This window comes from Oncorhynchus clarkii, chromosome 3, assembly GCF_045791955.1.
Source record: "Oncorhynchus clarkii lewisi isolate Uvic-CL-2024 chromosome 3, UVic_Ocla_1.0, whole genome shotgun sequence".
NCBI lineage: Eukaryota > Metazoa > Chordata > Actinopteri > Salmoniformes > Salmonidae > Oncorhynchus > Oncorhynchus clarkii.
Window position 1 is genome coordinate 25,446,618 of NC_092149.1, and position 17,380 is coordinate 25,463,997.

A 17,380-nucleotide genomic window follows, 5' to 3' on the forward strand; every position below is an offset into this window, starting at 1 on the left:
ATTCAACTTTTCAATTGAACAGTTAGGCATCTGCTGATTTTGGTATAGAGAGTGATATTCAGGAGCTAGAGCTAGTTCAAGGTTGGATTGTCACAAGTTGAGGCCTCTGAGAATTCTGTAATCAGGGTTATAGAAAAACACTTGTACCGTGACTGGGAGTCCTGCACGGCGGCGCACAATTGGCCCAGCGTCGTCCGGATTACGGGAGGGTTTGGCCGTGGGGCTTTTCTTGGCTCATCGAGTTCTAGCGACTCCTTGTGGCGGGCCAGGCGCCTGTAAGCTGACTACAGTTGTCAGTTGAACTGTGTTTCTTCTGACACATTTGTGCGGCTTGCTTCTGGGTTAAACAAGCAGGTGTTAAGAAGCATCGCAGCTTGTTTCGGATGGACGCATGACTCGATCTTCGCCTCTCTCGAGCCTGTTGGGGAGTTGCAGCGATGAGACAAGATTGTAACTAACAATAGGATATCATGAAAGTGTCAAATTTAAAACCAGAAATATATATATATATATATATATATATTTTACCCCTTGTGCTTCAAACCATTAACTTTTGTGTAAGCAATTAAGCAGGTTACGCTTATTTGTATGGTAATCAAAGATCTGTAGGATATGGCATCCGATTTGGGTTCTCCTCCATGCTCATGCAGCTGACGCTACGCTGATTAGGGAGAGGAGCTGTCTGCCCCGTCAGACGTGCACACTCTTTTTCACATACACACACGTGCGTACTGCACACCGTGTCATTACTGTGGGTTGGGAGAAGAGTAAAAGTCACATCATGTCAGTGTGTGTGACGACAACAGCGTTCAGTGTGTTAGTGTTGAGAGAGCTCTGGAGCTGACCTCAAACCATGCATCTTGTGATGCCTGTGCTAGGATTCCCCTGTGTCCCTAATGTAGTGTGTGTGATGTCCCGTCATTGTTACAGTGTGGCTTTTAGACCATTAGTGTGTGACTGCCTCATAGCATTAGTGTTTTTATCTGATCTAACGGGACAAAAGCTCCCCCTCTCCACCACCCTCCCTCTTTTTACCTTTCTCACCCCCCATCCACCTCTCTTCATCCCATTACAGGCCATCTATAATGGCCTGTAATGGGATCTGAGGCCTTCTGTCACCACAGAGGTGGGAGAGGAGAGGGGGATGAGACTACAGAGGGAGGAGAAGGAAGAAAGGCAAGAGGAGAGATTGGGGAGAGAAGATTTTGTGTATTTGAAAACTGAGACAACATCCATACCTCTCCAAAGTGTGCATAGTTCCTAAGTAATTCAATGCACTTTGTCTCAAAGAAGAGTCTTCAACTATATATACATATTAATTTATTTTAATCTCTCTTAGCTGTGCCGTTGAGGAACTAGAGGAATCACACTAGTAGTTTGTTTTGATCACAGCCCAGTATCCCCACCTTTACCCAATTACTGTTGGTCCATTATAAATCTCAATCTGGGTCAGGTGAGCATAATCTGAAAGCTTCTATTGCCAACATGACTAGCTAAAGTATAAAATAAGATCTTTGTGTTAGGCTTTCACAAGGCAGATCATCATTTTGGTTCTCAGAAATGAGTCGTGTGCGTTCAGATGCATGGTGCGCAACAAATTTCCTTCACAACAAACAGGCTCATTCTGTTCAAGACAACCCAGGGTATCACACCAAGTCATCTTGTACAAACATAGTGATCATAAACCTTGACACTATGACATGCGTTTTATGCAGTGTTGGAAAAAGTACCCAGTTGTCGTACTTGAGTAAAAGTAAAGATGCCTCAGTGGAATATGATTCAAGTAAAAGTGAGTCACCCAGTAAAATACTACTTGAGTAAAAGTCTGGAAGTATTTGGTTTTAACATTTACTTTTGATAGTTAAGTATATTTGGGCAGTTAATATACTTAAGTATGAAATATAAAAGTTTTAATCTGTTCAAATTCTTTATTAAGCAACCCAGAAGGCACCATGTTCTTGTTTTTTAATTTACAGATAGCCAGGGGAACACTCCAACACTTTACAAATTAAGCATTTGTTTTTAGTGAGTCCGCCAGATCAGAGACAGTAGGGATGACCAGGGATGTTCTCTTGATGTGTTGGCCAAATTTTCTGTCCTACAAAAATGTTGCAAAAGTTGCCCAGACTCTAAGCTCTAATGTCATGTATAGCATGTTACTTTACTTAATTCTACTATACAGTTAATCCAGTCAAATGTTATTTGTCACGTGCCGAATACAACAAGTGTAGATCTTACAGTGAAATAAATGCTTACTTACAAGCCCTTAACCAACAATGCAGTTAAGAAAAAAAGGTGTTAAAGTATTTACTCAAACTGCAGTTAAAAATGGAAAAATAAGTGATTTAATGAGCAACAAAAAAAGAACAGGAGCGAGGCTATATACAGGGGGTACCGGTACAGGGTCAATGTGCCAATACAGGGTCAATTGAGGTAATATGTAGGTAGAGATAGTGACTATGCATGGATAATAAACAGAGTAGTAGTAGTAGCAGCAGCCTAAAAATTGGGGGGACAATGCAAATAGTCCGGGTAGCCATTTTGATTAGCTGTTCAGGAGTCTTATGGCTTGAGGGTAGAAGCTGTTAAGTCTTTTGGACCTAGACTTGGCGCTCCGGTACCTCTTGCCGTGCGGTAGCAAAGAGAACAGTGTATGATTAGGGTGGCTGGAGTCTTTGGCAATTTTTTGGTGCCTTCCTGACACGGCCTGGTATAGAGGTCCTGGATGGCAGGAAGCTTTGCCCCAGTGATGTACTGGGCCGTACGCATTCTCCTCTGTAGTGTCTTGCGGTCGGAGGCCAAGCAGTTGCCATACCAGGTGGTGATGCAACTGGTCAGGATACTCTTGATGGTGCATGTGTAGAACTTTTTGTTGATCTGAGGACCCATGCCAAATCTTTTCAGTCTCCTGAGGGGGAATAGGCGTTGTCGTGCCCTCTTCACGACTGTTTTGTTTGGACCATGATAGTTTGTTGGTGATGTGGACACCAAGGATCTTTAAGCTCTCAACCTGCTCCACTACAGCCCCGTCATTAACCCTATCCTGTCATGTCATCAGTCATAATGACATATTTTAATCCTGAAAAGGATAGAAGGGAGTGCGGAAGGAAGGATGTACTTTAAAAGGGCTTCTGGCTTCCCTAGGGACCATGTCCTCTTTCTCTCTGTAGTGTTTCTTTCCTTCCATCTGAGAGTGATGACATTCACAGGCCTCCATCCTCTTATCCTTAAGCCCCTCTCGGGAGCTGTGTGTCTGTGTGTGTTTACACGCTCTGATGGTTTAACCGGCTTGTGTGTGTGTGCAGTAGCACAGTTATGGGTCAGTGATTTAATGGGAAATAGAGCAGCTCTTTTGGCCCTCAGTGTCCCTAAAGAGACTGACACACACACACACACACAGTGTCTTTCCCCAAAGAGCATGTGTCTGATGTTACTTGTGTCTGTACTATACATGTCCCTAAATGTCTCAAAGTGAGAGGATGGGTCATTAAGTCTGAGGCAGGTCTCACTTTCAGAGAATCTTAGAAAGAGAAAAGAGCTATGGTACCTTACCTGTGAGTGTGTGTGTGCACACACAGCTAGATCTGAGTGAAAGAAGTGTACAGTAACAGTCATTAATATTCTCTGACACATCTGACCTGTTCTATTCTAGCAGGGACAAAGGCTGTGTGTGATAGGGCCTGGCCCCTTGTCTGTGACTGGTCTCAGTCTATAGCTGTCCTGTATATCCCTGTTCTCTATAGTCTTGTGCTGTTGTTCAGAGACCCCAGACAGCTTGTTGTTGATGACAGCCCATTAATCACCTGTCTGTCTCTGGCACACACACACACACATTTACCCTAACACACACACCTCTCAGCCCCTCTTAGCCAGGACAAAGGTCTGAGTGTAATTGAGTCTTCTGCTTCAAGAGGCTCTCCACCTAACAAAGAGAAACACTAAACCAACACCACACAGACACTGTAGACTAGGAGTTCCTGTTAGCGTGACAGAGAGGGAAAGAATGGTCAGGGATGGATAGATGGAGAGACAGATGAAAGTATGTGTCAGGACAGAACAGAGGGATCAAGAGGGAGGGGTAGATAAAGGAGGAAGGGGAAGCTGAAGAGGGGGATCGACGAGAGGGGTAAGGCTACACCCATCTACAGCTCCTTACATCTCAGGAGAGGGGGAGGGAAGGTGAGAGGGATAGAAAGAGGGTTGGAAACACCCAAATTTAACGTGGAAGGGGAGAGAACCAGATGTATAGAGATGAGCTGGACTAGTGTGTTTCTATTTTAGGAGGGTTGCTGTTCAGGAGCTAGATCTGATTCGTAAGACTCAATACAGACTTGAGGGTTTGGGGAACAGAATTAGGTTCTGAGCTCGTTCGGAATGCATTCCTCTTGATTTTCATAACACACAGACACACGCGCACACACACTGTCTTGGTACCATCGGGGTGTGTGCACGTGCATGCACATTTAGAGAATGCAGTCCTCTGGTCCAGTGCAAGCAAACAAATGGCTGAAGGAGATGGGGCTAATACACACACACACCCCTTCCCTGTGGAGTGTGTGACATGACATGTAATCTAAACTCAGCAGCATCTCCAGGCCTCTAATAAAACACACATCAAAGACATACTAGCAGGCCTGGCATTTAACACACCCACACACGCTACACACGTACCGGTAACTGCCAAAATAATGGAAACAGTTGAGTAAATGAGGGATACAATGTATGTTGAAAGCAGGTGTTAAATTAATTAATTAATAAAAATGCACAGTTGCCTGTTATTTTGGCTATCATGGTTAAGAGATCTGACTTTTTGAAAGAGGGGTCTCAAAGGAGCATAGGGGGTTTAAAGTGTCTGTGTGTGGGGTTGCACATTTTGGGGAATATTCAGAGGTGTAAACTTTCCATGGGAATATATGGGACTTATCGGAAATATATGTAAATTAATGTTAATACCGTTTAAATTTAGATTTTTTTTCATTGGATATATGAGTAAACATAATTGCAAATTATTAAATCATTCCAATATAAATTTAAAAAACAATTTAGTTAATCATAACTTTAATTAAATGAGTTGACCTCTTCACATGGGATGATTTCACTGAACAAAAAAAAATATTTTTGAATGATCTCCAATGATCCATCGCATCTCCCAAAAACTTTTTCAACATAGTTGAAGTCGGAAGTGTACATACATTTAGGTTGGAGTCATTTAAAACTAGTTTTTCAACCACTCCACAAATTTCTTGTTAACAAACCATAGTTTTGGCAAGTCGTTTAGGACATTTACTTTGTGCATGACACAAGTAATTTTTCCAACAATTGTTTACTTAGAATTCACTGTATTCCAGCGGGTCAGAAGTTTACATGCAATAAGTTGACTGTGCCTTTTTAAACAGCTTGGAAAATTCCAGAAAATGATGTCATGGCTTTAGAAGCTTCTGATAGGCTAATTGACATCATTTGAGTCAATTGGAGGTGTGCCTGTGGATGTATTTCAAGACCTACCTTTAAACTCAGTGCCTCTGATCAAAAGAAATCAGCCAAGACCTCAGAAAAAAATTGTAGACCTCCACAAGTCTGGTTCATACTTGGGAGCAATTTCCAAATGCCTGAAGGTACCACGTTCATCTGTACAAACACCATGGGACCACGCAGCTGTCATACCGCTCAGGAATGCGTTCTGTCTCCTAGAGATGAACGTACTTTGGTGCGAAAAGTGCAAATCACTCCCAGAACCTTGTGAAGATGCTCGAGGAAACGAGTACAAAAGTATCTGTATCCACAGTAAAAACGAGTCCTATATCGACCTGAAAAGTCCACTCAGCAAGGAAGAAGCCAATGCTCCAAAACTGCCATTAAAAAAAGCCAAGACTACGGTTCAAAATCTAATTTATTTGTCACATACACATGGTTAGCAGATGTTAATGCGAGTGTAGCGAAATGCTTGTGCTTCTAGTTCAGACAATGCATTAATAACCAACGAGTAATCTAACCTAACAATTCCAAAACTACTACCTTATACACACACAAGTGTAAAGGGATAAAGAATATGTACATACAGATATGAATGAGTGATGGTACAGAACGGCATAGGCAAGATGCAGTAGATGGTATCGAGTACAGTATATACATATGAGATGAGTAATGTAGGGTATGTAAACATTATATTAAGTAGCATTGTTTAAAGTGGCTAGTGATATATTTTACATACATTTCTGTCACGTAGAGTAGGCCAGAAGGCTATACTGGAAAACCTATCCTCTATCAAAATAAAAAGATGGCGGAGCCACAAAGGTTCTTCTGTGCTTCAGGGTGTTTATTTACAAAGTGATTCCGGAACAAAAACCACAGTACTGCCATCAAACGTATACCTTATGGGACAGCTAAACACAATGCTGCCCCATTCACAGCTCAATCCAAAATGGCCTCCATAAACTGAAAGAGAGGCTTCTTTTGTAGGGCTAGCCCCTCCCCTCAGACCAATTAACACTAATTAATTAAGCAATTATCTAGTCAAACCTACATTTTCCATTAACTAAACATACTAAAGGATATACATTGCAAAACGTTTTTAAACAATATCACCACAACATTTACAAAATTACATCACTACTGACAGTGTCTTTCAATATGCACAGTTACATTAATGAGCCATTTGGGACAGGCACTACAAAGTCAGCCCAATTCCCTTTGCTCGGGTCCTTATCCAGCATACCCGGAAGCTACAGAGAGAGAGAGAGGAACAAAACAAACATACAAAGCGCTCATCCACAACACAGATAAGTATAATACATATTGCTTATATTAAATATGAACATTGACATATCTTGTTGTAAGTAGTCTTCTACTACTTCATTGTATCTGCTGTACAACGTCACATCCTTCTTCAGCCTTTTCTTCAGACATTCAAACCGTTTCTTGGCGATTCTATAGTTGTCTTGGAGTTCTGGCATTTCTCGTTTCCATGGCAACTCCACATGGTATCGCCCATCTTTGAAGGTGGTTGTTTCCTCAAACCTTTGTAGAGCCTCGGTTTCCTCTGGGTTCTGTGTTTTCTCTCTTAGAATACCCAGAGACTCAAGCTCCCAGAATGCATGCAATTGCTTGGAGACTAGTGTGTCTTCATCAAGTGGGATGAACATGCAAGTTGCCTCGGCGACACTTGACATGGACACGGGTCCCTGCACCGACCATCCAAAGGTGCTCTCTAAAGCAACTAGCGTCTCCGTCAGTCGCTCCACTCTGCCTGATACTATCTGCCAGTAGTAGTCTGATCCTATCAGGACAGAGAGTTCAGGATCATTGTCATCTCCTGGAAAGTCTGCGAGCTGCAGTCCCCTTTTACTGAGCTCATACTGAATCCGTTCACCAGGAACCTTCATCACAGCTGTGCACACTTGTGGGGTTTCAATCTCTATTCTCTGCTGTTTGTCCCAGACATTCTCCAAGATGACTTTCACTGTGTTGCGTTGGGATGTTGCTGGGGCAGAGGAGCCAAACGTGTGAAGAGTGAGTGCCTCTTGTCTGATTACTGGTAGCTTCAAGCCCTTCACAAGGTTTTCATGTATGAAGCTTCTCTGACTGCCTCCATCTAGTAAGCAACGAGCTATCTTCCTGCCCGATGGGCCTTCTACCCATGCCTTTGCCGTTTGTAGCAACACAGTGTTCTGTCTATCTGGTTTCATCTTCACTGAATGGGGAATAACTGAGGAAACAACAGCATCTACAGAAACAGTAGGGGGTTGCACCTCCCTCCTCTTACTGGTACAAACCGCAATGTGATGTCTGCTTCCACATGTTGCACATGACACATCTTTGACTTTACAGAATTTTGCTATGTGTCTCTGTCCTAAACATACAAAGCATCTTCCCATGTTCTTTAGTTTCTCTTTGCGTGTAGCAATATTGTAGTCAGTGCAGTTTTCTGATTTGTGGTCTGCACTGTCACAAAATAGACACGTTTGTTGTTCCTTCTGGCTGGTTGTATGCAGTGCTGCAGCAGAGGGCATGTTGGGTCTTTTTGTTTTCATTTCATTGGAGAAGCATGACTTGTTCCATGGTTTGCTCTCTTTCTGTTGGTTGTATGATCTTGTCATTTGTAGCGCTCTCTCCCTGCTCTGAACCTCTTTCTGTAGGAAACTGATAATCTCAGACACTTTCCATTCATCATCTACTCCCCTCTGACGACTATAGTCAAGAGCTATGTCCTCTGGAATCATCTGCAGTAAGATTGGGAATAGTAGGCTTCCATAGGTTTCTGACATTACACCCAGTGATTCCAGGCTCCTAATCTGAATTTCACATTCATCATATAGCTGCCTCAATGCATTTAGATCAGAGGATTTCTTCACAGGTGTGAGATTCAGCAGCTTTGACATATGAGCACTAATCACAAGATCTTTCCTTCCAAATCTGCTCTTGAGTAGAGTGATTGCATTATCATAGTTACTGTCTGTTAACATCAGTCCTGCTACTGCCTTTGCAGCTGGTCCAGTGAGATATGTTTTCAGATAGGTAAACTTCTCTTTTTTACACAGGGAATCATTGTTGTGAATAGCAGTCTCATATTGGCTCCAAAACTCCTGCCACATACTGACATCTCCATAGAATTTCTCAATAATCAACTTCGGTAGCCTTACTGATTGATTGTCTCTGTGATATGTTTGAGTTAGCGTCACTCACCCAGGCTGGTAGTGGATTGACGTCCTGTTTCTTCGTTATCACTCTTTGTGCACGGCTCTTCAGCATGATAATGCGTTCTTTGTAATCCTCCGTGCATGCAATCTCTGCCTCCAATCCGTCCAATGGCGTTAACTGTTCAATTCCACGATCGAGCTCAAACAAGCTGTCCTCCTTAGCGGATAGCAATTCCAACAATGTACTCAAGTGATCGGTATCCGGATTTGACTGGGATATTTCCACGTCAATCTGATTCAAAATCCGCGTTGTTGCGCCTCGAATGGTACCCCGCTTTCGTCTCATTCTTTCTGCTTCATGCCGACGTTCCTCCTCAGCCATTTCAGCCACTTCTTCGTCGCAGCTCATATCCCGGGTTTCGGCACCAACTTTTAGATTAAAACTTCTTAGTAATGACTCGGGACGTCGGTTTTGATACGAAAGCTTATTTTAGTAAGAATACTTGTTTACGTTACATTTAACAACAATTGTTTTGGTACAGAGCAATGCAGGTAAGATGCTGTTGGAAAGTCAGCCACAATCACCCGCACCTGCACATAATTGGCGCGTTATCACTCATTCCTCTCGCAAGGCATTCTGGGACTTGCAGTCAAAAAGCGTAATTCAACACAACCCAATACAATTACATATGCAAATAAATCTAAAAAAATATCTTTAGATACAGCTCAAAGAATAAACTTAAACATTAACTCTGTAACACATTAAAGTTACAACAACAAGTGTGAAATGTATGTACTAAGACAGAGAAGTTAACTTGTGTGTCGACCCACATTGTTACCTTGTCTTATAACTGAGCAGGGAGGAGTGATGAATGTGTGCGTGCGTTAAAGAACCAAATGCTGCCCGCGGCCAGTGACGGACTTCTACGTCACATTACCTTCCTCCTCTCCTGAAGCGACCAGGTTCGGGAGCCTTGATAGGTAGTCCGCCGTGACGTTCTCTTTTCCTGCCCTGTGACGGACACAAAAGGCAGAACCTGAAAGGCTGGAGCTCCAGATACCACCTGGTCACATGAGAACTCCGGTCCTTCATGGTCTGGATCCAGGTCAGTGCTCTGTGGTCCGTGTGCAGGTCAAATACCCTCCCAAGAAGGTAGTAACGGAGACTATCTAGGGCCCACTTTATAGCCAAGCACTCCTTCTCAATTGTAGAATACCTGGTTTCCCTGGGCAACAGCTTCCGACTCAGGTACAGCACGGGAAGCTCTTCTCCTGGCTCTCCTTGGGCCAGTACAGCTCCAATTCCCACAGCCGAAGCATCCACCTGCACGAGAAATCTCTTCTGAAAATCAGGGGTCTGGAGAACAGGGAATGAGCACAGTTGTTTTTTCAGTTTCCTGAAGGCTTCCTCGCATTCCTCAGTCCACTTCACAGGGTTGCTGGCCACCTTTTGAAGTGAGGTTGGTCAGAGGGAGTTGATGGTCGAAAACTGTGGAATTAATCTCCGGTACCACCCTGCCAGACCTAGGAAGGACTTCACCTGTGTCTTGGTTCTGGGTTGAGGGCTGTTCCTGATGGACTCCACTTTGTCCACCTGAGGCCGAACTTTACCCTTACCCAGCTGGTAACCCAGGTACTTTGTCTCCTGTTTCGCACACTCACACTGCAGGAGGTTAAGCGTGAAGCCTGCATCATGGATCTTCCATAGGACTCTGCTAAGATGCTGTATGTGCTCCTCCCAGGAGTGGTTGTAGATCACCACGTCGTCCAAGTAAGCAGCACAGTAATCGTCACTGTCCTGGAGGACCTTGTCCATCAGCCTCTGGAAAATTGCAGGGGCCCCATGAAGGCCAAACGGCATGACCTTGAACTGGAACAGGCCCATTGGCGTCCGGAATGCTGTGTAGGCCTTGGATTGTTCATCCAGGGGCACCTGGCACATTATTAAAGTGGCTGGAGTTGAGTCAGTGTGTTGGCAGCAGCCTCTCAATGTTAGTGGTGGCTGTTTAACCGTCTGATGGCCTTGAGATAGAAGCTGTTTTTCAGTCTCTCGTTCCCTGCACCTGTACTTCTGGATGATAGCGGGGTGAACAGGCAGTGGCTCGGGTGGTTGTTATCCTTGATGATCTTTATGGCCTTCCTGTGACATTGGGTGGTGTAGGTGTCCTGGAGGGCAGGTAGTTTGCCCCCAGTGATGAGTTGTGCAGACCTCACTACCCTCTGGAGAGCCTTACGGTTGTGGGCGGAGCAGTTGCCGTACCAGGCGGTAATGCAGCCCGACAGGATGCTCTCGGTTTGCAACTGCACATGGGGACAAAGATCGTACTTTTTGGAGAAATGTCCTCTGGTCTAATGAAACAAAAATAGAACTGTTTGGCCATAATGATCATCGTTATGTTTGGAGGAAAAAGGGGGAGGCTTGCAAGCCGAAGAACACCATCCCAACCGTGAAGCACGGGGGTGGCAGCATCATGTTGTGGGGGTGCTTTGCTGCAGGAGGGACTGGTGCACTTCACAAAATAGATGGCGTCGTGACGAAGGAAAATTACCTGGATATATTGAAGCAACATCTCAAGACATCAGTCAGGAAGTTAAAGCTTGGTCGCAAATGGGTCTTCCAAATGGACAATGACCCCAAGCATACTTCCACAAGTTGTGGCAAAGGTGCTTAAGGACAACAAAGTCAAGGTATTGGAGTGGCCATCACAAAGCCCTGACCTTATTACTATGGAGAATTTGTGGGCAGAACTGAAAAAGTCTGTGTGAGCAAGGAGGCCTACAAACCTGACTCAGTTACACCAGCTTTGTCAGGAGGAATGGGCCAAAATTCACCCAACTTATTGTGGGAAGCTTGTGGAAGGCTACCCAAAACGACCTCCTCAGTGTCCACCTCTTGAACATCAGACTCTGAGGCGTCATCTTCACTGTCACTTTCCAACCTTGTTGTCAGGCTCAAAAAGCCTCAAATTTGCCTGGATGGCAAATTGCCTTGTGTTGGTCAGCCTGTTGTGTGCCTTGGTATGTGTGTTCCCAAACAAGGACCAGTTGCGCTCTGAGATGGCTAATGTTGGTGGGATTTTGAGGATAATGGAGGCAACAGGAGAAAGAGCCTCGGATCCACAGTCCCTTCCACCAGGTGGCTGATGAGATATGTTTGCACGACTGCCGTATTGCATCTCCATCCAATGCCCTTGCTTGGAAGTGTACTTCGCCAGACTGCCAACAACCTTGCCTTCATCCAGGCCAAGGTGGCGAGACACGGTAGTGATGACACCATAGGTCTTGTTGATCTCAGCATCAGATAGGATGCTCTTGCCAGCACACTTGGGGTCCAACATGTATGCTGCGGTGTGTATGGGCCTCAGGCAGAAGTCTTCACGCTTTTTAATGCTTTTCTGAACTGCAGTTTCCTCTGCTTGGAGCAACAGTGAAGTACAGATTTCTTATCTTACATCTGCAAGCAGATTCTGAACATCAGACAAGATGGCATTGTCAGGCTGCTTACCACTCTCTCCCAAAATACTTCATCCAGGAGGATCCTCTTGATGAGGTTGTCCATATCAACAGACTGTGATATGGCCATTTCTTGGATTGACTCCTTCCCCTCCAGGGGACAGTCAAATGTGATGACAACACCACCCCCAACGGGTGTTGTTGGGCACCTTCAATGTGGTGTTCTTATTCAAATCAAATCAAAGTTTATTTGTCACGTGCGCCGAATACAACAGGTGTAGACCTTACAGTGAAATGCTTACTTACAGGCTCTAACCAATAGTGCAAAAAAGGTATTAGGTGAACAATAGGTAGGTAAAGAAATAAAAACAACAGTAAAAAACAGGCTATAAAAGTAGCGAGGCTACATACAGACACCGGTTAGTCAGGCTGATTGAGGTAGTATGTACATGTAGATATGGTTAAAGTGACTATGCACATATGATTAACAGAGAGTAGCAGTAGCTTAAAAGAGGGGTTGGTGGGTGAGACACAATGCAGATAGCCCGGTTAGCCAATGTGCGGGAGCACTGGTTGGTCGGTCGGTCTTCTCACTTTGCTTGGTGAGGTAGATTGCTGCTATAACTTGATGCCCCTTCACATGCCTAATAATTTCCTTGGCTCTCTTGTAGAGTATAGCCATTGTTTTCAGTGCCATGATGTCCTTGATGAGCAGATTCAATGCATGAGGTCCAAGGTCATCTGACTGCCTTCAGCTCATCTACAATGTAGAGACCAATGTGTCTGTGCTCTTGTAGAATACTGGTTGAGGGGTGGAGATGTAGTTAATTATTCCTTGCCTGTGAACATTCGACCACCCATCAGAGATGATTGCAATAGTCTGCTTTCTCTATGATTTGCTTGACCTTCACTTGAACTCTGCATCCAGCAAATGAGTAGATAAAGCATGTCTGGTTGGAATGGTGTATGTTGGGCAAAGAACATTCAGAAATCTCTTCCAATACACATTGCCTGTGAGCATCAGAGATGAACCAGTTGCACATACAGCTTGAGCAAGACATTCATCAGCATTTCTCTGACTGCGTTCCTCCGTTGAGTCAAAAACTTCTGATTCCAGGATGACCATGAGCTGTTGCTATCAATAAGGTGTCTGATTCATAATTTTCACCTCGAATAGAGGTAGAGGGACTTTTGTCAGAGGTTGCTTGTTGTGAGCGCTGATGGAACTTTATGCACTTGGCCAGATGATTCTGCATCTTTGTTGCATTCTTCACATATGATTTGGCACAGTATTTGCAAATGTACACAGCTTGTCCTTATACATTAGCTGCAGTGAAATGTCTCCACACATCAGATAGTGCTTGTGGCATTTCCTGTAAAGAAAAAAAGCAAATGCAATTCCATGTACAGATAAATAGTTAAGAAGGTAGATTAAACAACTCCTTTGTAAAATAAATGTTTTAAAATGAAACATGTATGGAAATAAGTGAATTAACACTCCTCAATTAGGTTCACTGTTATAAGCTATCTTTTTTTTAAATGAATTTAAGCAAAATTCCACTAATTCCAGGGCTTAACTTCCCAAATGTACTTCAAAGTTTCAGACCCTTTGCAACCCTGTGTGTGTCACCAGATCTCAACCCAATTGAACACTTCTGGAATATTCTAGAGCGGTGCCTGAGACAGCTTTTTCCACCACCATCACCAAATCATCAAATGATGGAATGTCTCATGGAAAAATGGTGTCGGATCCCTCCAATGAAGTTAGACACTTGTAGAGTCTATGCCAATGTGCATTAACTTGTGTATGACCCACACCCTATTAAGACTCTATGTTTTTGTTTCCTTTATTTTGGCAGTTACCTGTACATAGACATGTTTTGTTAAAGTGTATTGCGTGATTGTATCTGAGCTCATCGTGTGTGTGTGTGTGCAGGCTTCAGGTAATGAGACGTTGCCTTGTCTGTAGATGACAGTATGTTTACTGTCTCTAAGGAGACTTAAGATCTGATTATTATGAAAAAGGCTTTATTTTCCTACATGGCAGCATTGCGAGCCGTAGGTTGTGATTTTTTGGACCTGTCTACATGTACATTCAACAACACAGCAGTTTTCAGCATGTTCTGTTATTTCTGTAGAACAAAATCGATGAAGTTGCCTCTTTACAATGGGGGTGAAATAGAGACTGTTTGTTTTCTGCAATTTGTGGGCATGGTCGAGGGAATTCAAGATTACTTGAATGTTGACTGGGACTATCTCCTGTTTCTACAAGGTTCCAGCGCTGTTATCACCTACAGTTATAACTCTTCCTGAATCTTAACCCTTACTGCTAGAGGAGAGTATATGAGTTAACCCCATCTCTATAACTGGGTTATACTGTATGTCACACACATGCACTCCCTTTAGTAGCCTCCTCCAGTAAATTATGCTCATGTAAACTGTAAGGGACGTTAACCCTCTGACCATTCATTAACCCTTAACACACGTCTGACTCCATGTCTGTCTATCGAGATGAAGAATGTACGGCTTGATTTATAGAGATACTTAAACTAACAAATCTAACCATTCTGTACACCAGCTGCTCTGACAGGGAGAAGTGTGTGTGCACTCCTCCCTACCAGCTGGGAGTCTTCTCCTCTTGAGATCTTTCTCCCCAACTCTTGTGACCCCTGAGGACGGTAATATGTCAGTGATGCTCTATAACCTACCGTCTCATCTGAACTCCTACTTTAATAAAGGCTGGCTCAGGGAGATGAGCTCAGTTTATTTGCTCTTGGCTGAGTGTGTTTGTGTTTGGGCCGAGTGTGTTTGTGTAAAACGCCACTGTAGTAAACATACTCCAGTTCAGTGGATGCGGCAAGTGTCATTAATACTATGCTACCCACTGTGCGTGTTTGAGTTTTGCAGTTTGGTTCCCAGCCTGTCAACTGTCATATTTCACTATGAAACTTGGGTAAGGGAGTACAAATTTGGAGTGTGAGGGGGTTGATAAATCCAAAGATTGGAACTAAACCCCCCCCCCCCCCCCCAGCACACACACACACACACACACACACTGTCCTATCTCTGTGAAATCTGTCTCTCCTTATTTCTCCTCCGAGTCCCCCCCGGCAACGACCCTCTGAGTCAGCAAACAAACAACTATAACTCTCTGTGTGAGTGCCTGATTGGCTGATGTGTGTTTTGAGTGAAAACATAATGTCTGGTTTTATCTGCAGATCAGCTAATAACCCAACATAGCCTGATGATTATGATAGTCCGCACGCACGTAAGCTCTTACATTCACACGCTAGCTTACACACGCACGCATTCCTTAGAGCCGTTGTGTTAATCTTAATTCTTGACCTATTATGTGATCTCTGTGTGCTTCGGTCTACACATCTCTCTCGCTCTGTCTTTCTCTTTGGATTTCTTTGGAAGCCTGACAAATTTCTGTGTTTAGACTATAATATAATGTTGAGATATCTGACAGATGTCCCTCTCTTGTCTTTGTAGGAGATGTGTCTGGTGGCTCCTGAGTCTCCATCTGAACAGGCCAGGAGAGTCTTCCAAACCTTCGACCCAGAAGGTAATACTGTTCAACGATAGTCTGATAGTCTCTAAGGTTGGGCGGTATCCAGATGTTCATACCGTTTCAGGAACCATAATGTGGGATACTATATTACCGGAAGTGCGATATTAAAATTGAAACGCACAACAATTTAGGCAACGGGGATCTTGATCCAGGAGGGGATTGAATGTCTCTGCTGTAACCAAGACGCTTGATCTTGACACTTAGCAAGCAAGTTAGCAAACCAAATGCATAGCTGGAGCCCTGAGCTGGATATAATTTGACACATCTTAGGTTTCTTATAGTTCTAAGCAGTGGTGTAGCACGCACCCCCACAGACCCTGGTTTATCGGTTTTGAATATCATACCATCTGTATTTTGAAATGCCCCAACATACTGTATAAACGGTATATCGCCTAATAGTGTGTCTCTCTCACACACACACCAATATCCTGGACATGTTATCTTTTCTCCTCTCTCCTTCCTGGTAGAGCATGTGCCTGTATAACCTCCGACTCCTATTTTCTCATCCTCTCTTCTCCTCATCCTCTGAGCAGGGGTCCTCTCTCGTCTCATCTCTGCTGTTGTTGATTTGGGGTTAGTGTGTGTGTCAGCCCGCCCGCCTGCCCCAATCCCCCCACAGCTGAGTCAACCTGCTCCCATCCTCTTCTTCCTCCTTTTGGGGTGATCGGGGGCGGGAAGGCAAAGAAAAGGGCAAGGATAGTGATAAAAAGAGGAATAATATTTTATGTGATGGGAGAGAGAAGGGCAACCAGCTCTCTCGTGTCAGAATTAGACATTCATCCATGTTTCTAAAGCATCAAATGTAGAAGTTATTCTAAGTCAAATTTTGAAGCGTTTTAAACTTCAGGCATTAACTCCAAAGCAACTTTCTATCGCTGGATTCAAACTTCCAGTAGTAGTATTTACTTGGCTTTGACGGCCTTCTCTATCTTCTTGGGGAGCAGCACTGCCTGGATGTTGGGCAGCACACCACCCTGAGTGATGGTCACACTGCCGAGCAGTTTGTTCAGCTCCTCGTCATTTCGGACGGTCAGCTACGAGGAATGATGCGAGTCTTCTTGTCACAGCCGGTGTTGCCGGCCTACTCCATGATCTCAGCAGTTAGGTACTTGAGCACGGTGGCCAGGTAGACTGGTGCGCCAGTGCCCACACGCTGACTTTGCGCAGCAGCCTGTGCACACGGCCCACGGGGAACTGGAGCCTGGCACGGGATGAACATGTCTTTGCCTTCGCCCTGGCCTTGCCTCCGGTTTTGCCTCTTCCGCTCATATTGGTTGCTTTAGTATGTCAGAGAGAGTCCAATTCTGAGGTGTTTAAAGTTCAGGCATTAACTCCGAAGCAGATTCAAACTTGCTGGATTCGAACATGCAACCTTTGGAATCCGAGGCAGATGCTTACAACTATCTGCCATCCCCGTCCACAACACCCTAGCAAAACCGAAACCTACTTGAAGGTAATAGATAGACATGGATGGATGTCGAAGGCTGACTTGTATCGCAGGTGACCTGGCTGGAGAAAGGAGGGACATAGGAGAGTACTACTTCACACTCTGAGCCTCTACTGAGTCACTGAGCCTATACTGAGTCACTGAGGATGTCAGATTCTGAGGCCCCGCTGCTTTATAATAACTACTCTCTGCTTTTGGTCGTGGAAAGAAGGTGAGCTGAATGAACGATTGGGGGGGGATACTTTTGATAATATAGTGTATGTGGACACC

The 17,380-nt window shown here is 44.2% G+C and overlaps 1 protein-coding gene and 1 pseudogene across 1 annotated transcript in view; one reads left to right on the forward strand and one right to left on the reverse strand.

Moving 5' to 3' along the window:
- LOC139391694 (ubiquitin carboxyl-terminal hydrolase MINDY-3-like) overlaps positions 1-17,380 on the forward strand; it is a 38,598-nt gene that overhangs the window by 8,679 nt on the left and 12,539 nt on the right. Inside the window, exon 11 of the mRNA XM_071139167.1 lies at positions 15,585-15,657. Within this exon, the coding sequence (XP_070995268.1) occupies positions 15,585-15,657 (73 nt within the window). The remainder of the gene's footprint in view (positions 1-15,584; positions 15,658-17,380) is intronic.
- LOC139405839 (histone H2A-like) lies at positions 16,418-17,303 on the reverse strand (annotated as a pseudogene).